The sequence below is a fragment of the Thermobia domestica genome, chromosome 3 (assembly GCF_964235325.1).
Source record: "Thermobia domestica chromosome 3, izTheDome1.hap1.1, whole genome shotgun sequence".
NCBI lineage: Eukaryota > Metazoa > Arthropoda > Insecta > Zygentoma > Lepismatidae > Thermobia > Thermobia domestica.
The window spans coordinates 74448419-74472751 of NC_137456.1; the positions used below are offsets into that span (position 1 = coordinate 74448419).

The 24333-nt window shown below is 37.1% G+C and overlaps 2 protein-coding genes across 2 annotated transcripts in view; both read left to right on the top strand.

The window, feature by feature from the left end:
* The window catches only part of LOC145680517 (uncharacterized), a 49574-nt gene extending 47876 nt beyond the window's left edge, over window positions 1-1698 (top strand). Inside the window, exon 10 of the mRNA XM_081751120.1 lies at window positions 1224-1698. Within this exon, the coding sequence (XP_081607246.1) occupies window positions 1224-1390 (167 nt within the window). The 3' untranslated portion in view covers window positions 1391-1698. The remainder of the gene's footprint in view (window positions 1-1223) is intronic.
* A 14341-nt stretch (window positions 1699-16039) lies between these two features.
* Window positions 16040-24333, top strand: part of LOC145680518 (uncharacterized) — a 34355-nt gene continuing 26061 nt past the window's right edge. The window contains exons 1-2 of the mRNA XM_081751121.1: window positions 16040-16190; window positions 20981-21121. Coding sequence (XP_081607247.1) covers window positions 20989-21121 — 133 coding nt within the window. The 5' untranslated portion in view covers window positions 16040-16190; window positions 20981-20988. The remainder of the gene's footprint in view (window positions 16191-20980; window positions 21122-24333) is intronic.

Consider the following 24333-nt stretch of genomic DNA (forward strand, 5'->3'; position numbering starts at 1 on the left):
CTGCTCTGTCGTTGAAGCAGCAATTCGCAAATGGTTTTTCGTCTTTCAACGTCTCTGTCTTTCAATTCATGTGGAACCCAATGTGACATCTTTTGAATCATTCCCATGGCTTTCAATCGTTTGGAGACTGTTGTTTGATCAACGCCTAATGCTGCTGCAAGTTGTTCCTGCGTTTGACACGAATCCTGCTCGAGCAATGCTGTCAATTCTTCGTCTTGAATTTTTTTTTAGCTGTCCAGCTCGCTCTTGGTCTGCCAAGCCGAAATCACCACTTCTAAACCGTGCAAACCACTTCTGACACGTTCGCTCAGCTAGAGCATGGTCACCATACACTTCCACCAAAATACGATGACTTTCAGTTGCACTTTTCTGCATGTTAAAGTAATGCAGCAGGACACCCCGCAAAAACACTTTATCAGGTACAAATTGCGCCCGTTCACTTAACTACAAACTGGTGTTGTTGACGCTTTAATCCACTGCCCTATACTACGAACGATACGCGATGACAGGGGTTTGCAACACATGTGTGGATACACGGAACTGTGGGACGCTCCGTTCGTTGCGCCATCTCTTGTCCACCCGCACGAATTAATTCCTAGACCAAATATCATAAAATTAACTGGAGAATGAAGTTTGCCTAGTTTCATAATGTTCAATAGAATATTATAACACTAAGAGTGATGCAAATACTAAATTCTAACAACAAAATGTGCTTGTTTTCATCAACAATTTCAATAGTCTCTTTTAATTAAGGAAAATACTTATTAAGAATTTAGAAGATCATAACTTAGTACTAAGCCACTCAAATATTGAAGAAAGCAAATGACATATAGTATTTTCAATTTTCATATTTCATAAATTTTGAAAATTTTGTAATTAGTATAGTTCCTGGGAAATGTAAGAGCAAAATTGGAATTTCTGCCTTCTGAGATATGATTTTATAAGATTCCACGTTGGTATCACTGCTTAAATCTTAGCGCAATTGACAAGCTGGAAAGTTCATATATATAGAAATAGGATTAAGACTGTCTTTGCGCAATTCGAAGTTTGCTTTATTAGCGTTACTCACAACCTAAGACATTTATTTTATAAATAGGATAATTACATATTATATTTACTTAATGTGTGTTCTATGATTTTATATATATATATATATATATATATATATATATATATATATATATATATATATATATATATATATATATATATATTCTTTGCAGATATAGAATCTGACGGCGAAATGCAAGATGGCACGGTTATGACTCGATCAGATGTAAAGAACAAAAGCAATAAGATAATGGAACAACTTCGAAGGCCAAAACGGGTCATCCAGCACAAGAAACGCTCAGAAATCAGAGAACATCTTCGCAGCTTAAAATGGATATAAAAATTATGCACTCAGTTTGGTGTTTATTACTTTCTTTTTCTTTTTTTAAAATAAAAGGAAATTGATAGTAGCTAATTTAAGGGTTATTTAAAACACAAACAAACAATGGAATTATCTTTATTGTTTCGCTTATGTAATTTTTCATCATTAAGGAGCTTTTACGTATAGTCTTTGTACGTCATCATATGATAAAATTCCGAAAGCAAATTAATATATTGGGGATAATAATGTAATAAATTGTATTTTTATGTTATACTAGTGAATGTTTAGCAAAATATTTAGTACACAATAATAATAACTCAATAAAACGAAACATGTATACTTTGTCTTCTTTAATTTGTTACTTAGAAATATTTGCATAGAAGTTATTGATTATTCTTACCTTTTCGTGTGTTTAACGTTATAGTCACAGCTATGTCGAATTTATCTCTAAAATTGTTTCAATATCGAAATTGACTCAAAAGTTACAGTATGATCATCATCATAAGTACTCTGCCATTATTGTCAGGTCACTTGCTCCAACGGAGAAGCTTCCATACTTCACGGCCTTTAGCTAACCTCTTCGTCTTTACTTTAGATACAAATTTTCTGTTTCGAAATCGTCCATCAATTGTATCCTACTTCGCCCTCTTCCTCTCTTTCCTGCCACCACACCCTCTAGCACGTCCCTAAGGATGCAATTCATTCTTAGCCAATATCCCTACTAGTTTCTCGTCCTCTTCTCAATATCTGCCTTTGGCGCGGGAGACCTGGGTTCGATTCCCGGCGGGAGCTCATGTGGTTCGGATTCCACGTTAATCAGTAGGTCCACGTCTCATATAGCCTCGCTGCTGAACGGGATGCAAAACTCAAAATCAATCAATCAATCTCAATAATATCTAAAATGGTTCTTTTCTTCCCCCACCATTTCTAACACTCTCTTATTCGTTTTCCGCTCGACCGAGCTAATTCTCTCCATTCTTTTCCACGTTCAGATTTCGAAAGCTTCCAGTCGTTTTTCATTATTTTTTTCGTAATGTCCATTTTCCTGCCCCATATAGTACAATACTCCACATGAAACATTTTATGAGTTATTTATTCAAGGTTCCATAAAATAGACTTCTCCCTAAACGCTTTTTTTGCCATTCCTATCCTTGCTTTTATTTCACGTTCGCATTTAATATCATCACTAGTAATACTACCCAAGTATCGAAAACTAGTAATCTGTTCTACTATCTCCTCTCCTATTTTGACACCAACCACTTCGTTCCAATCACTATCACTTTTGTCTTTCTAACCTTTATTTTCATCTCATATTTTTCACAGCTCTTCCTCAAGTTCTCTAACATATTATTGATTTTCTTTTCTGATTCTGCAGCAAGCACATCATCTGCAAACCGCAAACACTTAATCATTCCTCCTGCTACCGAAATGCCGTCTTCATTATATAGGCTCTTTTTTTTTTTTTTTTTTTTACTATCTCTTCTAGATAGATAGATATTAAATAATGTTAGAGATAGACAGCATCCCTCTCGAACTCTCCTTCCAATTGCATTTTCTTCTGCCATTTCCTCTCCTATTTTTACACTTACTTGTTGGTTCATGTGTAAGTTTCTTATAAGTCTTCGATTTTTTCATTCCAACCCAACCTTCTTTAGAGCTCTCAACAACAATTTCCAATTCACGCGGTCAAACGTTTTTCTTGATCAATAAATACAACATACACCTCTTCTCCTTTTTCTATAAAACTTCCAGTGATTATTCTTAATAATCGAATTGTATATTTTGTTCTCTTATCACTTCTGAACCCGAACTGTTCCTCCTTACTTTTTCATTTGTTCTTCTAGTACTCGAAGTAAATTTTTTCTATCTCTACCCTCATATAAGTCCTTAACATATTCTGTCCATCTCTCCAAGACTTTACTTCTCTCGCTGACTACCTTCCCATTCTTATTTTCTACTGAGGAGCCATCATAATAACTCTTTGTTTCCTTCAAATTTCCATAGATTTCACCTCCTTTTACATTTCTTCCTTTTTCACAACTTTTTTGAATTCTGGTATGTTCTAACGTTTTCTTTTGTAAAACTCGCTCCTTGCTGTTTTTGTTTCCCTTCGTAACTCGTTGTTTAACTTCCTGTACATCTTTCTGCCTTCTTCTGTATGAACCTGTTTCCACTTCTTCCTTGCCCTCATTTTCTGCAACATTGTTCTGTAACTCACGGTTTCTTAGGTGTTTTGTGTTTGCAGTAACCTACTACTTCTGCAGCCTGCTATATGCAAAGCTTAATATGCTCCCACCATCTGTTAGTACCTGCACCTATTCTTTCCTCGTTTGAGTATTTTTCTTTGAGCTTTTAACGAAAAAAAATCTTACTTGCTAGTTTTTCAACTTTCCAGTGTTCGTCATCTTGTTGCCTACTTCTGCCTATGTTTTTTAGTTGGATTATCCACTTCGGCCAGCCCAGAGAAGGGTCTTTGCGTTCTTCAAGCTGTTCCGATACATGTCCTGAATCATAACAAAGTGTATCTGATATATTCCACCGTTTGTTGTAGATTTCCATGTATATTTTCTTCTCTTGTGCTGATTGAACCATAGTTCTCAATTACTAGTGAATTATGTCTCCAAAAATTGACCAGTCCCTCTCCCTTTTCATTTCTTTCGTCTAAACCATATTTGCTACGACACTACTTTCCTGTTTTTCTCTCACAACTACATTTAAATCTCCCATTACAATTACATATGAACCCCTCTTCTCTTTGTGTATAATTTCCTCTATTTTCTCTTAATTTTTCTTTATTTTTTCAATTGTATGCGAAGTCGTAAGTGTATATATCTGTATCACTACCAGATCCTTCTTTTTTCCCTTTAAGTCTTAACATCATAACTCTATCATCAACACTTTCTACTTTCACTACGATCTCTTTTAAGCGCATACCAAGAATTATTCCTACACCATTATCACCGCCATTTTCAGTACCTAACTAAAACATTATATATTCTTTGCTGTTCAACACACCATTACTTTCCCGTCTAATTTCACAGAACCCTGCCAAATCTAGATAATTTTGATTCATTTTTTCTTTAAGATTTTCTAATTTCCCTCTCTAACATGGTACACACGTTTCAAGTTCCTATCCTAAATCTTTTGCTCTTGCATAACTTTTTTTTTCCCTATCGTATCTTCCCCACATTATTACTTTCTCGTCCAGTTAGGAAACAGTCAGTTATTGCACGTGAGCTAAAGATCGAAAATATCTATGTCTCGCGCGTTAACCAGTGACCTAGGCTTTCATACTTGCAAACAACGCAAAGAACATCTCCTGACAAATTAGCTGAAGCTTCAGAGTCTCCTAAAAGCAAAGCACTTAACTTAAGTGGGCACCGTCGCATCCTTTCCACTGATGAAAAGATTTTCAGTGTTGAGGAGACTTTAAATGCTCAAAATACACAGAATGTCCATATGTATGCCACATCAATACAGAAGCTGGTGAAAAGGCTCCGAACATCCAGAGAGGTCAGCATCCTGCCTCAATCATGGTGTGGTGGACTGTGAACTACAAGGACATAACAGGGCTCCATTTCTCTGAACAGGAGTCAAAACTCAGCCAAAGTGTACCAGGAGACATTGCTTGAGAGACTAGTCAAGAACTTCACAAACACCTTCTTCCATGGATAGAACTGGAGTTTCAGCAAAACTCAGGCCCAGCACACAAGACGCGGACAACCCAGCAGTGGCTGGAGGCAAATGTTCCGAACGTCGTTTCCACTCTAGATTGGCCTTCTGCAAGTCTTGACCTAAACCCTTTGGACTACAAATTTTGGTCCTAGCTTCAGGAGATGGGTTGCAAGAAGAGACATCCCAATGTTGTAAGTTTAATGTTCTGTTCGGAAGGCTGCAGCAGATTTTCCAGTTGATGCAATGCGTAATGCAGTTGATGAGTGGTCACAAAGACTTAAGGACTGTGTACAAGTTAATGGTAGCCATTTTGAATAATTATTTGTGATTTTAGTTCATAATGCATCCATGTAACTCATGTTATTAAAATATTAAAGTATCTCTAACCATTTTGTGTCAAAGTATTAAATACTTAAAACTTTGGGATAATATTTATGGTAAGACTAGGTAGTATGCCATGCAACATACGTACCGATTTAGAAAAAAAAAGTAATAAAATGGTTCTACATGATCTTTCTAAAGTTTGTTAAAGCCTACTATAGTATGTTACATTGTTTTATTCTATTTATTTCAGTAGTCCACCATTTTATGACGTCAATCTGACGGCATTTTACAACGTGGTCATGATGGCCGCCCGAACTAAAATGTTTACGTACCAGTAAAAATTATAGATCATCAACATGTACCAAAGGTTCGTGACCTCCTATGACAGGTAACCAAAAAGAAAATGGCCTCCCTATGCCAAAAAGAACATAGCCCCCAGGGGCATATGCAAAGACGCCGATTTCTCTGTAAATTTGAGGGGGGGGGGGCATTCGCATCCAGAAGGTATATATATAATCGATTTCTTTGGACTTCGCAACACGCTTTCCTGCACGGACTGAATCACATCAACACTGGTTGTTGGCCTTCCGCTAAGAGGCAAGTCCAAGACACTTCCGGTAGCTAGGAACTTATCGTACCATCTCTTGATACTTGAACCTGCAGGTAGTTGTTTCTGATATTTTTGTCGGAATTTTCTTCTCACCAAAACACTAGATTTTAACTCACAAAACCACGCCACATACTGCGCTTTCTTTTGAGTAGACACCATCTTTGTCACGTGATTTGCGGTTATGACGTCAACATTTACATCCGCTCATTGTTGCCAACAAAAATTTTAACATTTCCACCAAACATTACAAACAAAATACAAAATTGTAATTAGTACTTTCAAAGTTACAGCTTTTTACTTTTTTGCAGGACTTTCGGAAGACTCTGTATTTATGGCATGTTTCTGTATTTCATCTCCTACATTCTTAAATGAATTAAATTTAAAATAAGTATCTCTAAAGCCGGTTATACCTAATCAAATATTCCATCAAATATTTCAGCAAAGTGGAATTTGAACGTGTACGATACCAAGTTGTATAAAACTTTTGGATTGGTTACAACATTTGATATAACTGTTCAAAGAAAAAAAGTTCTATTCCTATTCAACATTGCATCAAAGAAAACAAATGAAAATTACTGTGCGATTGCGCTAAACCTGGAGACGGAAAGCAATTGAAATGCTTATTGATGCCTACAAGCAGTATCCTGTTTTGTATAACTGTAAATTTAGAATATTACAATAAATACAAACGCAAAGAAGCATTGGAAACATTGTGGCTGCAGTAAGGCTGGCAAGGCCAGAGACCACAGGTTAGTGAGCGTTCACATTTTACATGCACGGTTCATATTACCAATTGCTCGTTTACTTTAAGATTTACGAATTAAACAGCTTACTTTTAAATAACTGCCTCAAGCGAGTATCGCATTGCACTCTATGCTTACCAACAAAGATAACAATTGAATGAAGAAATTTAAACAAATGAGCAACAAAGTTAAGTTTTGTATTTGATCGTTCATAGTACGTGCAAAAGTTTTAGCCAACTTATTTGACCAAATGACTATCAAAGATAAGTTTAATATATTTGATGGAAAACTATGACCATATATAACTGGCTTTACAAATATCTAAATTGTATTTCTGGTATAGAGATAACAGATATTATGCATTTTGGCTCCAGGGTAGAAATCCCCTTAGCACTCCCCCCTCTGGTTGCGGTCCTGGTCCAGAACAGAAACACGATTAAGAACGTTTTTGTTGTCTATGGAGCTAGAGAGTATAGGTACGCTCTCCATTTGGGTCAGGTTGTGCTAGGGTAAAACGGGAGAATAAATCAACTGATCATCGAGGGTCGAAACTGGACTCTGTTGTTACACTTTAGCGACTAATTTTATCAAGGATATATATATATATATATAGGGTCTTATGAATAAAACAAAGTCTTGACTCTGCTCACTTTGCTCATGAGTGAGGTAAGCAAGCTCTGTTTCATAAGCAAACTCTCAAATTTCGTATGAATAAAAACTATCATAATTGTGAGAACTTACTCTTAAATAACCTGAGCATGCTCATAGAGTTTGTAGTCTGTCAGATGTTTATGTAATTCAAACAAACGTGTTAAAAATTAGTGATACAGAAGATTTTTGAAAAAAGAATGACTCTTTGCCAGCAATTGTGGATATGATATTATTGAATCATGTTTAGTAAATTCATGTTGCCAGAAGTAAGATAAGAGAAAGTATCTGCATTTTCGAGCATTAGGAAAAAAATATATGTGAGGCCTAAGAAGAAAATAGACTAAAGAGACAGGAAACAAACCAATAAAACTTAATGATGAAAAAGATACTGCAACTAATGAATGGTGACTAAAGTAGGCTTACCTTCAATCTTTTAATAACAGGATTGAAGGTAAGTCTACTTTAGTCTAAAGTTATGCTATTTCTGGTTAAAAAATGACAATTTACAATAAAGGAAGAATTATTAACCTGGGGTCCACGAACCCAGGGGAGTCCATAGACTTGTTTAAGCTTCTCCCTGTGAGATATAAATTAGGATTTAACCTATAGCCTACAATTCGTACTGTTAATTTATTTCTCATGTTATATCTTTCGCTGTAATTTTTCACGAAAGTATTTCCCCACATAAACTTCATGCGCTAATAATGCGAAGTCATCAATTTTGTGAGTGGGAACACGAGCGAAATATTTCGCTTTAACGTCCAATTAAATGTTTGATCCATCCAATAGCAGCAGAGGAAATATGTATTTTATAGCAGGGCCGTGCCGTGGGGGGGCGACGGTCCCGGGCGCCGATGTAAGAGGGGCGAAAAATTCGGGAGAAAAAGGTAAAAGATACGAAAAATTGTTTGGAATATATGTATGGGGGCGCCGTCGTATACTCTCGCCCCGGGCGCTGATTTTCCACGGCACGGCCCTGTTTTATAGTCTTCACAATTTTCATAATAATTCATTTTTATCGAAGTATGAGTATGACTTTGTGTCAATGTTCCGTTTTATTTTTCTATAGAAAACAAGTTATACAAATTATTTTAGTTGATTTTCCTATTTGTTATATTATGACAGATTCCCAATACCGAGAAATCCCCCAGGAAGGTTTTATGATTTCTTCGTCCATGGTATAATAGAAATAATTTCAAAGCAATAATTTTACTGTTGTGCGGTTACATTATGTTCTTTTGAAAATACTTGTTCTGCTATTCTACAATGAATACACTTCCAAACATGTCTGCTGATATGTGAAGTTATCAAACAACTCTCGAAGTTATTGCGTAGGGCCTGTATTCCTATTACATGTGCACACAGATAATCGCGCTTAATATAGTATCTAATATGTGGTTTTTTAATTGCCGTAATATAAAATAATTTGTTATATTCTTTGTGTTCTTGTCTGTCTGTAAGTTGATAATAGTAGCACATTCGCCCTGAAATCCACGTGTTCTCAGTTATTCGGGAAAAGAACGACAAACAAAAAGAAGCCAGTCAGACAGACGACAATTGCAACAAGAAAAAGGATTACTGTTGTGAAAAATCGAAAATTCTGTGTAATACACTACGCATAAAACGAAACTGAAACAACGACAAATTTCATTAAAAAAAAAAAAAAACTTCCATAAGAACTTTCAGGTAAAAGTACTGTGGCAAGAGACTGACACTGCAAAACTGCACCGCTTAACATCAAATTGCATCCAAATTCCTACAGAATACGACACAAACAAACACGGCCTATCCCTGGGAGTACCGAAGTTTCATAAAATTACCACGATTGCTAAGTCAGTCTGCTGAATCATGTCTTGCGGAAAATTGTACACTCTTAGTGGATAATTCACCATATTTGGAGCGTACTGTTATATGGTAGTATGTAGCAGACATCCTGTTTAACGAGGAGCAGTGCGTATTTGGTCAGAAATATAGCTAAAATTGGGATCACGAGAAAAGGGAAAGGGTATTTCATGGGAAACTCTAGTGACATGTGTCACTATAACAGCTGAATGTGTCATTAAAGGAACAGCTATTCGATAGGAAGACGAATCACTGCTGTTACAGATTCAAGAAGTGGATTTCATAGCAGCTGAAATGAGGTACCACAACTTGTACTAGATCGTCGAGCTGAAATTGTTCATGGAAGAAACATACCTAAAGATAAATTCATTGAAGGCACAGTCTGTGCAGGTATGACTAAGTGTTTTGTTATCGAAACAGATTTACTGTTACTGCGAGCTATTCTTAATCACCACGAACAGGTGTGAGTGCCTTCGTGGCCGCCCACAGCGGGAGTGCTACGTTCCAAGAGCTCAGATTTACCTAATCTCTCATGCAGTTTATATTTACCCTTTTAAGTGGAAGTGATATGCAAATCCTCGGAAATTATCACATCAAAAGGGGGAGAACACAGATGAATCTTTTATGACTGATGGCTGGAGGTCATCACCGCTTTCGGCGACACAATCATACATTGTTGTTTATAATCTAAATATTTGTGAATATGAAGATGAGTGGCACGTATGGTTGAGTCGAGTTATTAATTCTGTTCTGCTTGTGAGATATCTGACGGTTATACCTAGGAGCATCTTCTTTGACATCAACCATGGTACACCTGTAGCAGCTGAACAAACATCTTGCGTTAAAAATTTGGAGACACGGTTTTCCGGAGACTTAGGCCTGTATTACTTGCAGCTAAAAGGATGGGAGATCTTAAGTTGACAAAACCAGAGCACCACACAATATGACGTCACTAAATGTGATAGTAAGTTGAGCAGTGTTTGCAACTGATTTGGTGTCAACTTATTAATTTTATACTAGAGTAACAGACCGGTAAAGAAAATATGTTTAAAAATGATTATCTGTTAATGAAGTAATGTACTTAAAGAGATATTTGTTTATTTGTATGAAAACATAGCATCTCCACACGCGAAATTTGATGATGTGCTCCGCGAAAGATTTGTTGTCACAAAAAATTTGGAGATCCACAATATATAATTGACATAAAAATTAATGATAGGTCTACATCATATTAGTATGTGACAGGCCCGTATCCATGGGGTCTAGGGGGGCGGGCCCCCTCTAAACTTTTACTGGTCCCCTAAAATTTCCACAGTACGCTTGCAAATGAGCTATAACAGGGTGCAAAATTTCAAAGTCAGACGCACTCGCCAATCCAAAAATAATGGTCGCCAGTATCTCTCACGTACAAATTGAGATGTCCCCCCCCCAAACGGCCTTTGGTTTGACAAAGAAAGACTTCACATTCCGTGTTTTCTCTCACTCAGTGACAATTATTTTCTTACGAAACAGAAAATGCGCTGCCCTGTGAGTTCAGGCAGAAACCATTCCTACTGAACACTGGTCGCCAGCTCTAAATTTCTAGTCGGCGCTGAGCTATAATATGATGATTAACTATAATACGTTTGGATCGGAACCCCCTACCAAACTTCTACCGGGCTTCCCCTAGATTTTTGGACTGGCTACCAGCCTAGTATGTGATAAGTGACAGGGTCGTAACTTGAGGAGGGAGGGGGCAAATGCTTCCCCAAGGAAGATCCCCGCCGTTCGAGGGGACCCATTTTAAGACAAAATTTTCTTACTCCGTATACGATACGAATATGAAATTATAGTTTAAGCATCGACTATGTCCACTATATTACATAAACAAAACAACACATAAAAGGTAAAAAAAAAAAAGCAAAAATGAGTCGTGGGCCCATTTCAATAAAAAAAGTTTACTATTAGGGGCCCTTGTTCCCTTAATTCATTTGTCATGTATGGAACGGGCCCAAAGGTGTAACGAACGACCCGGGCCCATAAAGAAAAAATGAAATGAAATCTTTAGTTTTAGTCCCACGTTTATGCCGGTTAGGCTAAAGGAGACGGTGATGATGAGAAATGAATGAAATGGTGGAATGAAGAAAGTGGGAGGAAATGGGAGAACCCCGAGAAAACCCACGAGCACGGTGTTTGTCCACCACAAAGTCCACACGGCGCGAGCTGGGATCGAACCAGGGACCGGAGGTGAACGCTCTACCACTGAGCCACCGCGCCCCCGGCCCATAAAGAGTAAGAGAAAGATGGAAAGAGGGAGCCCAAGAATTAGAGAAACAACTTTTTTCTAGCAGCACCAAATACACGTATTAATGCTTACCCCCCTCCCAAGAAAAAAATTTAAGTTACGGCCCTGGATAAATTGATGCAGATGTAGAATACATTAACATAAAAACAGTAATTTATTATTAAAATGAATGACTGCGCGTGAAAGAGGACTGTACTACTAATTTTTAAAAATTATATAACGTTTACTGTAAATTATATAACGTTTACTGTATGGTGCAGTCCTATTTTATGAGTTTGAATTTGCAAAAGTTAGGAAAGAAGTATGTAATATATTTCTCGGGTTCTGTAGGATTACGGGGGACCAAAACTACGCAAAAACACAATGTGTATAGTTGGAATGAGTTCATGTTGCGGAAAGATAATTGATATTGATATGTGAGTAATTTGTGAACTGAGTAGACTGGAAATGCCGTGTGCGGAATGGAAAATTTTGCAATTACTATTTGCTATTAATTAGAATGGACGAATACAACGTGCATTGCGGTGTTCTAATCCGACTTCGCTTGCTAGCGCTCGCTCGTCAATATTTATTTATTGATACAAGTCATGGCCATTACCGGCATCTATGGCAAGTCACGTTTGAGGGATCACATCCTCGGCGAGCACACAATCACGGTACGGGGGAGGGATATAAGGAACGGATAAGGAAAGAAGCGGCCTGAGGCCTGTAAATTAGATACCATCCCGGCATTTACCTGGTGTGAATGAGGAAATCCCAGGAAAAACCTCACTTAGGATAGCTAGCTTGAAAAAGCTGTTACACCTTTTCGACCGACTGACCCTGCCGGAAATCGAGCCTAGGACCAAAGGCGAGAGCATTAGCGACTACTCATGCTCAGCATTACTGTCTGAAACTCTTTAGTTAGTGGTATATTTGGCTTTAGGTAGTTTAACCTCAAAAACATTTAAGAAAACAGCAATGATTTTCAAAATATATATATATATATATATATATATATATATATATATATATATATATATATATATATATACTTTCTCCCCGTAATCCGACATATGGCTAGTTTTCAAAGCACATACTGAGAAAAAATAATTGTAGGTAGCGTAATTAAAACGGTAGGTTACATGCGTAATTCCTGTAGTTTTTGGACTTAACGTACAGCAAACGTATAACTGAAATCGCATGTTTTATAATACTTTCCGTATGTGTTCCATCTATACGTACTTTCCGTATGAAACAATATAGGCGGTCAGGATCTCACATACAAATCGACGCAGAATGCCCATAGTAGAATAGAATATAGCTGCAGAATGTAACATAGGTGATATACGGAAAACTGTTTGATGTCAGACATCCTGCAATGGCATGATGTAACATCTAAGGGCAGTGCGTATGTAGCATATGCTCCATACTGATTTCTGTAGTAAGCAAGAGGATTTCGTATATTTGTACAGTAAGGGACACTTCTGGATGGTACATGCATATGGAAATTTATGGCAAAAGTGTACCATCCAGAAGTGTCCCTTACTGTACAATATACCGCTGTCCGGAGAACGGATTTTTCTTAGTGTGTAGTTCATAAGCAAGTGCGCCCATGTTGGGGTTTCCAAGGGGGGGCAAGTATAAGCGACGTTTGAAATATAGTTTCAAATTTTGCTGTAAGCAATGTAAAAATTCTATTGGGTTTTCAATACTCCCAGTACAATTTCCTCTTAGGGGGCGAACGCCCCCCTGCACCCCGGATGGGAGCCCTTGTTCATAAGTAATGCAGTTATGTGGGTGCTGAACCTGTGGGTTCAGTATTTCTTGATAAATCCATTAAATGTTGTGCGTGTAATCCACAACGCACACAGATATAGGCGGGAACACTGATATAGGCGGGAATTCATGTCCCTTAATGACCTTCCCATTTTAAGGCAGTAATAAATGCGAAAATTGTCGATAAGTGATTTTGCGAATAGTTCGTACTATGTGCGACTTTGTCCATGCGGCGTCTAGGGTATGGTCGACGTCGATAAGCTAATAAAATGAAATACTTCAGAAGGTGAGCCAGTGGGTGCGTAAACGTAAACCTCGTGTAGCTTAGGTATAGGCTGCATAATTACTTTATTACAGCAGTGTTAATATGCATCCTTAAATTGGGATAGAACAGTTCCCGCAGTTCAGGTCAGCAATACTTGGGCAAATTCATATTACTTTGAAACTCACATTTCTTGATGAAAATAGTGTCATCATGCCTTCTAGACTGTACATGTGTTGGCGCATGTCAATGATCCACCAGGAACAGGTAAAATTCAGGGGCGCTACAAGAGATAATTGTTCAAAAATTACATTTTTAAAAAAAAAAATATGGGTGCACACTTAGTAGTAGTAATATAGTATAGTAGTAGTAAGGCACTAGTAGTAGGTAGTAGTTTAGTAGTAGTCAGGACCGCAACCAGAGGGGGGCTAGGGAAGAAGGTTCCCCTACACTTTTTGTGGCCGCTCCAGAGTTCAATACAAAATTTTATTATTAATACAAAAAACACAATTTAAATATTTATAAGATAATTTTAATGACTTGGCCCCCCGTAACATATTCACGAGCCTCCCAAACCTTTGTAGCTGGTTTCGGCCCTGGTAGTAGCAATGATAGTATAATAATAGGCTAGTAGCAGTAGTAGTAGTAGTATAGTAAGGCAGTAATGGTAATAGTTGAGTAGTAGTAGTAATAATAGTATACTAGTAGTAGTAGAGTAGCAGTAGTTCGGGTTAGGTTAGGGTAGGTTCAGGCAGCGAAATAGTCATATTACAAGTCCCTTGTACATTAGTTTGCAGCCCTGGAATAACGCCCTTACGAAGAGTTTCATAGAAATGAAAGCAACATCTTATTGCTGTATCTATGTTCACAGATGACTTACATATTCTGCGCCTTCATAAATAAATTCCCTAAACATTTGTCTTTTGTTCTGAATTAACATCTTTTACCTGTAAATTGTAATTTTAAAAATGTCCATGTATTCTTAATCCCATTGCTGCCACTCCAAAACACTTACTAAACCTACAAGAGTTCATTTGGTGCTAAAAGAAATTGATATATCATGTATGTCAGTACACATAAAATAGAACATAACTGATGAAACCTGAAATTTCAATCTTGATACACGTATCAGTGCGCAGCACGAAATGAGATTTTTTTTTTTTTAAATCCCGGCGTTCTTCCCGCCTTTGATGGGACGAGCCGCAATTATTTACGCATTATTCAGTGCATTGTTTGTGTATAATCTTGTTCATTTGTTGAATGTAAAATGCAACTCACACAACCGCTGTAACAACATAATGTGTTTTTTATTGTCCACCAGTACACGAACAAATTTCAGGTACGTCTTAAATTATAATCCACCTTAGCATATTATCTCAGCCGTAATGCTGTCAACAGAGCTGCCTTGCTTATGGATACACTGCGCATGAAGTGCTCCAGGGTAGTGACGACATTAACTGACGTCATGTCCTGTTGCTCTGGTTGTGTCAACTTAAGAACTCCCCTAAAAGGATAGATATAAACTAAAAAAGAAGATGATGTAAGTCTAAGCTCATGGCATGTAGCAATTTTACCGTGGTAAGCCACGAAATATGTGACGCTTGTCCATGGTGAATAATAAAAGCTCGTAGTAACAATAAAGTTGCTTCAATAACTAAAACACTTACTGCCGCGCCAAGTGAACTTTGTGGTGGACAAACAGCGTGTGAGTGGGTTTTCTCGGGGTTCTCCCGTTTCATCCTACTTTCTTCATTCCACCATTTCATGCATTTCCCATCATCACCGTCTTCTTTACCCTAGTCGCCATAACTGTGAAACGTTAAAGATTTCATTTCATTTCATATTTCCTATATCGTGCAGAAATACTTCGCGATGGGAATTAATATGTTACACTGTCGTCTTTGATATGCATTGATTCATTTTAACCCTAGTGTAGCCCTTGTAATGGGTTTGCACTTTGTAACACTACACTTGTAAACATTAAATATTGATTTTCTATATTGTGAAAATTCGTCCGAGTGGAATGAATATTACACAATTCTCTATCATATGCATTCACTGATTTTAACCGGAAAATTATTATTTTTATGACAGACTATTCTTAATGAGTAAATTCACTTACCCCATTTTCGGATAGTACTATAAATTTTTCAACTACCTATGTTTCTGCTTCTTCTCACTCTTCACTCTTTTCACTTCAAAATTTTGATTTTCTAATAATTTTGGGGGTATGGACCAGGGGCGTCATTTAGGGAGGGCAGGAGGGGGCAATTGCCCCCTCCAAGAGTTTGAGGAATACATATACTTTGATCGATTGTCTATTAATATACTAGTACATAACGTTAAAGTCTTAGGTCGGTAGTGCTCTTGCCCCCCTAATGCGAAAACTGAAATGACGCCCCTGGTATGGACGCCATTATTTCTTCGATTTCTTAGCACCTGCAGATAAACCATAATTGACTAATTTGGATGGCGGTGAAATGAGAGCTATAGATCTGTACGGAGCGATACATGTATAGATTTTGCAAATGTCTTAAGCTAAAGGAGGGAGGATCGGAGCGAAACAAAACAATCGTTTTCGTTTACATGGAAAGTGCATTTGCCTTTGTTTACAAGTTGCAGTTTTGAAAGAAATTACAAATTTTCTGACTCGTTTCTAGCAAGTGATGGTTAGTAAAGTCTTCATGAGCATTTCCGTTTTGCATTTTTGTCATATTGTAGGCCAGAAGTGGTTTTAAATAGAATTAAATTGTATTTTGCCGGCTATGAGCCTGTACTATTTATCCATGCTATATTTATACGAGAAGATCGAGAGAATTGTTCATTGATTATCGTTTTATCTTCGTAGATATCTTTAAAAATAATATGGTGTTCTTTGGAAATTGCGGGCTACAAATTTACAAATTTTACAGGTGAACCATTTCACGAAAGAAGTCCTTAATGTCTAGGGAACCTGTTTATTTAACATGCTCCTAACTAAAAGTATAAGGGGTGGAGTTATCCGCAGTGGGTATTTAAATCTCTACGCTGCTTCCGTAAGTCCATTTAAATTGTAAAGCGTACAAAATTAAGCGTTACTTTTAAATAATTACTTTCTTAGATTTAATTCAGTCAAAAATAACATATATCAAACACTTCTTTAACTATCGCATGACGTGTGTAAAGTTTACAATACACACACCAGCTGCACATCGATAAGTAGAACCGATTTTAAAGGGAAAAATACGGATAAGTAGAGTACAGTATGGCAGGAGTAGCGTAAGGTTAGGAAAGTTTGGACCCATTTCGGTAAAATTATCAAATGTGATTTGTCGTGTCGGTGTAAGAATACCAATTGGAGTAGGCATTAAAAGTTCACCCTAATTTATTTATGTAGGCGGAGAACTTGTAAGTCATCTCTGAAGGCAAACAGCATTAATGTAAAAACTAGCTTGGGAGTATGTTTAGCAGAAGGGGTCCAGAAGCACGTAAAAAACACAAAATTCAGTGGTGGCTCAGTGGTAGAGCGTTCACCTCTGGTGCTTGGGGTCTCGGGTTCAAACCCTGCTCCCGCCAAGTGAACTTTGTGGTGGACAAACACCATGTGCGTGGGTTTTCTCGGGGTTCTCCCGTTTCCTCCCACTTCATTCCACCATTTTTTTCATTTATCTCATCATCACCTTCTCCTTTAGCCTAACCGGCATAAACGTGGGACGTCAAACTCTAAAATTTCATTTTATTTCAAACACAAAATTTACAGGAGAAATGAATGATCCAAGTACTTAGACATAACCTAACCTAACCTAAATTAACCTAAGCTAACCTCTAACTTAATATTAGTAGAAATAAGCGAAATTCTATCATTTCTTTTTAAAATTATGCTGAACCCCTACTTTAATATAACATGAACTAAACTAAACTAAACTAATCTAACCTGCCCTAAATTAGAAAGAAGCTGGACCCCTTTTGCTAAACATAGGGCCCAGTTTGTGGTACCCACATAAGGCATTCATAAGCGTTTTTGTATTTGCCTTTCCTTATGTGTGTTTACCAACCTTCAGTGATGCGCCCGCTTTCTACGTACGCATACACCGCTATTATGCGAGCCTTTGCCCAACTCAAAATCGGAACAAATAGGTGCAGCTGTCTTGTACTGACCACCTAGAACGTCGAGTAATCCTTTGTAATAGCATATAAATGAGCATGCGTGTTACAGTTGATAAATGGAGAATATAATCGATTTTATATCACACCAAATTTTCTATAAATGTGGTTTCAATGATACACAGAGTGAAAAATGCAGGACTGGACCGAGATTCGAACCCACATCTCCAATATAACGTACCGGTATGTTAACCAATACACTAGCCTAGTAGTGCACTCTCAGAATAACCATACATTCTTCCATTCTTGATGTCGGTGCATTCGACATTGCGTCTACCGGTTCTTGGGCTGGCAGAAATGCTCACTTTTCGTACCTGATGAATAACTTGAAAATAAATTCAAAAACCTGAGAGGTATGTATCCCGCAACACACGCAAAATGTTTAGTTTGCCTGTCTAACAGGTAATATGATTCACTGTACATATACGTACATTAAATGTTGCTTTGTTTACCCTCAAATCAAAAATGTTAAAAAAAAATCATATGCGAACAGATCTGGTGAAGATATATATCTGTATACGCAATTTGGTGGCTCATATCACATATATATATATATATATATATATATATAATCATTAGTCCCAGGACCTGCCAAAAGCCAAAATACTTAATAATGATACAAGTGGCCGCGGTGGTTCAGTGGTAGAGCTCTCACCTCTGGTGCATGGGGTCTCGGGTTCATACCCTGTACCCGCCAAGTGAACTTCGTGGTGGCCAAACACCGTGTGCGCGGGTTTCCTCGGGGTTCTCCCGTTTCCTCTCACTTTCTTCGTTCCACCACATTCATTCATTCATTCTCATCATCGTCTCCTTTAGCCTTGCTGGCATATCCGTGGGACGTAAAACTCAAAAATTTCATTTCATTTAATAATAATACATCAATAACATGCGTCTAATGATACACAAAGAATGAAAAAAATGCATGATTGGACGGTGATTCGAACCCCATGCCTTCCGCTTACCGTGCCGATGTGTTAACTAGTGCGCTTTCTAAACATCCATACGTTCTTCCGCTCTTGATGTCTGTGCTCAGCAAGGTTTGAAAAACCCAATTCATCTGGGTCCATGTGGGTTCCTTTTTTTTTCTTTCTTTCTTTCCTTTTCTTTTCTTTTTCTTTTTTGTTGGATTTTTTCGGAATTCTTACCTTCCTTTTGCACAAAATATGTTAAAATTTGCTTTATAATTGAAAATGACATTCTACAATCAAATTTCTGTTCACAAGATTTACCATTTTTAAGGAGTTTCGTTTCCCAAAACTTTTTATATATTTACCCTGGCTGCTCGTCCGGAGATAAAAAATTTCAAGAACTACGTGATGGACTACTATTCATTTTAGCCAGGATATAGAGGGTCAAAATATATGATTTAAGTTCGTTGTTGAAGATGATATCCAAACCGAAAGTGGTAGAAATCAACCATTTCCGGTTTTAAAGGTGATATACGAGGGGCATTCAATAAGTAAAGAGACAAATTGCTATAGCTCAATAAAGATTTATTTCAATCTTTAAAAACTAAGGCTATTTTTCAATATAATCACCCTTTACAGTTATGCATTTGTCCCATCTTTCTTGCAGCTTCCTAATTCCCTTGGCGAAGAAATCTTTCGATTTACCCCGAAGCCACCTTTGCACCGTCTGGGAACCCATCTGGCACACGTTTTTCTGTACTTTAAAATGTTCCTAATGACATTGTGAACAGTTCCAACACTTACTTGAACTTCCTCAGCTATCATTTCAACAGTAATTCTTCTGCTATCACGAATAAGTCCGTCAATCCTCGATTCCAACGAAGAACCAGAAACTTCCACTGGACGTCCACATCGGGGTTCATCACCTTGTTTGGCCACTTTTAAACCGATCAACCCACTTGTACACATTCGCACGGTTCATACAACTGTTACCGTACTGTCTCAACATTCGAGAAAAAAATTTCACTTGGTTTTACACCTTCTGCGACTAAAAACCTAATGACTGAGCGCTGTTCTTCTAAGGTGCAATCTTCTAGAGGACTTGCCATGATGAATTGATATTTTTGAAGTTATGTTGACATAAAATTACGAAACAGCAGATCAGAGCATATCCCAAGGTTGCCAGCTAACACCCCTGAAACAAACAAACAAACAAAAAAAAAATGATTAGTGTTAAAAATATAGACTTTGTCTCTTTACTTATTAAATGACCCTCGTATATATATATATATATATATATATATATATATATATATATATATATATATATATATATTAGAGAGAGAGAGAGAGAGAGAGAGAGAGCGAGCAAAAACTATAAGAGCGCGAGAAGCAGTTTTTTTGGAAATGGATTTACTGTTCTCAGAATGTACAGTATCTTCTCTTTAAGCCTCTATTTCGGCCAGAAGTGACAGAAATCAACCACTTCCAGTTTTAATGTTAATCACTATAGAGTGAAAACGGTAATGGATAGCAAGAAGTTGTTTTCTGCAGTCTCGCTTCACTATATATATATATATATATATATATATATATATATATATATATATATATATATATATATATATATATATATAATATTTTTACTCTAATCTCCTGATTAAAACTGTAAGTTGTACAAATCTACTACTTAAGCTGTCAGTATTAGCTGAGAAAATATCATGCTATCCAAACCAAACTCCTTCGCGTGCTGTACACGTGGCACTGTTACTTTTTCTATTGTAATGGTTAGGCCTATATTCCCCTCATCTCTAGTGTTCAACATTTGTTTGTTTATGGGAGTTCAACGTCCCTTTTAAGCATCCCACGCTATATATGAAACGTGAACCTACAATTGAAAATGAAATCCGAAGCACCATAATGCGTTCAAATGTTTTCAGTGTGCTCCAACTGAGAGTCGAAGCCTGGAACACGTGCATAAAAGGCGCACTAGCTTCTAGGTCAGCGTAGATAGAATGTATCTTAGTTTTTTTTTGCAGTTGATTAACATGTTGAAATTGCAACATTCAAAGCATACCGTGGGAATTGATTCTAGCGCCTGAAGGAGGTCCCGGCACGTATACCATTGTATGGCACGTTCCCATATATAAAGACGAACATACTGTGATTTGCGTTTAGTAATGATATGAAGAAAGAAATATACTGTTAAGGTGGGGTCCAAACCACCGCCCAAGATCGTATACTTTCAGTATTTTCAACTAGAATACTGTAGCTAGTCATGGATATTATAACCATAATTCTACGGAAAATGCAACAAATGACAAGAAAGAAAGAAAAATAAATAAAATCGTATTATATCAATATAAATCTTGTACCCATATAGATGAATATATTCTTATTTCTTGTAGGTTGGAAAATGATCAACATGACAGAAGAATATGCCGAGCTGGCTGCCTTTTTCTCTATGGATATTTTCAATAGTTTATTCGAGTATGAGAAGATGGTTTACAAGAATTTAATGCACGACTATTGGATTCAGGTGGATCATGGTAAGTATGCCTTAAATTTTAAATGCATGTAGTTATTATTATTTTCGGACATTTCACTTCGACTAAAACAAATGTTAAATTACGTTTGACATTTAGTGTCTTTACGCAGCCCCTATTTTACACCCCTAGATCTAAGAAAATTTTCGAGCTCCGTTGTGGCTGAGCGGTTAGCGTACGCACCTTTTGGCGTGGGAGATCCGGGTTGATTCTCGGCGGGAGCTCATGTGGTTCGGATTCCACATTAAACTGTACATCCACTTCTCATGTAACCTTGCTGCCGAATAGGAAGCTATACTCAAAATCAAAAACCAAGATAATTTTCGCCTCTCCCCTCTCAGTTCTAGAAAATTTTGCGCTTCTGTCCCTTGTTGGTGCATATTCAGTTATACAGTATGCCCAAGTCCGCTTTCATTGAGTCTCGGGTGGGTGGGGCGTACAGAATCAAATACACAGATAACGCTGTGGCACTAATATTGTTTGCAGTATAGATGTCGGTTAAATTTCTCATGGAAAGCGTGATTCTTCGCACACAATGCTTCAGTCTCATATCTTTTTGATTTGATGGCCTGGGCATGGGCCCTATAGCTCTATGTAAATACGACCCTGATCTCACGATACCCGTAGTTTATATTTGATGCTTATTTGGATTGTGGAGTAAATAGCATATATAAAAAGTGTCAGGTCAGGTTTGAGTATTGGGTAAACTTAAGAAACCCAGACATATATATACACACATATATATATATATATATACGTGTGAGAATTAGAAAATTTTTAGCTTAGATTTGTGAAAGCAGCGTTAGTTTTGTAGTCTGTCTACCTTCAACCGGACGGTCTTCCATTTGAATTCTCAGTGGGAACGAGATTTAATTCTGTTCCATTCCATTCCTGGACCATTCTATCCTCTCCCATATATGACTTAGGAATTCATCCAGCCATTGTCAATTGCATACGTGTGAGAAGGGGCAAAAGCGGACGGAGCATTACGTTCTTCTGACACTACCTTCTCTAGTGCTCCGAGGTAATAGAGATGTAGAATCTTAACTTCACAGATCGTGTGGTCTACGTTGGCTTGTCTTTTCACTTTCTTTACTTCGTCTATGTTTGTAAACAACTTTTGAAATATCTATGTAATAATAGGGAAGCAATGATAATGTCCTGTTGACTCCAGTGGAATCAAAAAAATTTACATCTGCCCCGCATAATTTTGCTACTGTCGATACTAAATGTGAGAGGTTAGAGTTACAGCACCCGTTTAATTCCAGTTGAGGTGTTGTAAATATCTAACGGTGTTGTAAATATCGAACAAAATAGATAATAATATACATAGTGTGTTAATTTAAACATACTTGTTACCTTATGCTCAGCATAATGTAACATGGCCCGATGCTTTTGAACACCTTGTATGTTGGTAGAAAATTTTAAAATTTATTTAGAATGTTAAAAGAAACTTTTATTTTATAGTAGAGCAAACCGTAGGTTGAGAATTTTGCGCAACTTTAGTAAAACAGATCATTTCAATAGAGGTTAGATGAGGATTACATGATTATTAATTATATTTTATATATTTTATGCATTTATCCATGAATATATTATTATTTTCGACAAATAAGTGTATATTTCGGCTTTTTCAATGGTTTCCAGTTCATTTCTATTCATATTTCGGCATAGGGAATCTTCACAAGAAAGTAAAAAATTTTATTTCGTAAAATCTTCATCAAAATTCCAAATTAATAAAGTCAGCCATAATTTCTTCTTGGTGCATCTCTTTGTTTCGAAGTAAAATTATCTGATTGGCTAATCCACAATCACAGCTGCGGCTGAGATTTCGGTTCTCTTTGATCTTCACTCAGAAGCCTATCATCCTATGATTACGTCATCATTATCTTCCAATTGGGGATCATCTTCTCGTAACTCTTTGTCTTACGGCGTCAGCCATTTCAAGAGTCAGACGTGCAGTGTTTAGCGTCTGCGAAAAAGTGGAATAATTTGTAATCACGTGAAAATTGTGTCAAATTCTTCGTTTTGGCGAATATTGGAAGAGATAACTGTACGATGTTTGGTGTTTCAACAAATTGTTAATCCGGAAATAAGACAATTGTGAAGTAATTTCGCATAACACAACGGATACTAGCCTGTAGCTATCCAGTGGTATGGAATGAGCTCCTTAGCAAATTTTGCGTTCTCGGTCCACCAGAGAACCTAAGAGAAGAAAGAGGAGACGGTGGAAGAGAGAGAAAGAATATTGAGTAGTGGTGCAGACCCGAGGAAGAAGAAGTCAAGCCACGCTCGATGGCTTTTCTGGAAAGGTGCTGAAGGAGTTTTCCAAAAATTATTTTTGAGACCACGTATCACGAGTTTCCCAGGAACCTCGGGTGGAAGTTATCAGGACTTTTTTGTTGTTTAACATATCCGTTTAATCTTGGTGTAAGAAGAGGATGTCAAGTAAGTAAGGAACAGTGAAAGTGAAACTCAGGTATTTGGATTCAAATTTTTCCTTGTTCTGGCAAACTATCATGAGTGAATATATTTTCTGGTGTTTGTGTAATACTTGTAATATGAAGCACTAAATTCGTAAAGTTTCCCTCAACGCCGCACGCATGTAGGTTCAGGCAATGTGACATCGTGTTTTCATTCGATGGGGGGAAAGAAAGCTAGAATCTCAGCACAGAGCGATTGTCGTAATCTCAAGAAAATGTGTGTACCACACACACATTTTCCCCAGTGATGAAAGATGTTTTAGATTCCCCAAAATCTAGAAATTATTTATTTCGGTAATTCTGCTCAAAATTCAACCTTTATTCATTTTGGCATGTTTTCTTTGGTTTGACGTAGAATGTTTATGAATGTTGAATATGTAAACAAGTGTCAGTATCACGGCTATTTGTCTAGTGCAAGGGTACATGCATCTTGCGTACCGATAATCGAAAACGTTCATCAATAGGCAAACCTACGTACTATTTTAGAAAACTGATACCCATCAAGTTAGAATTACAATGTTGATAATGTCTAGAAAATATTTTCTTCTTTTAAGAAATTAATTCAGAACGACACTAATGCAAAACTAACCACTGCGTCTTCGGTAGAAATGTGGTAGCGAAAATAAAATATAAATGCAAGTTAAGTATGGTGCTTTAGGAAATGTATGTGTGATTTTTTTTTTTTTAATATATATACTTGTTTAGGTTAAGTTAGTTTAGTTAGATTAGGGC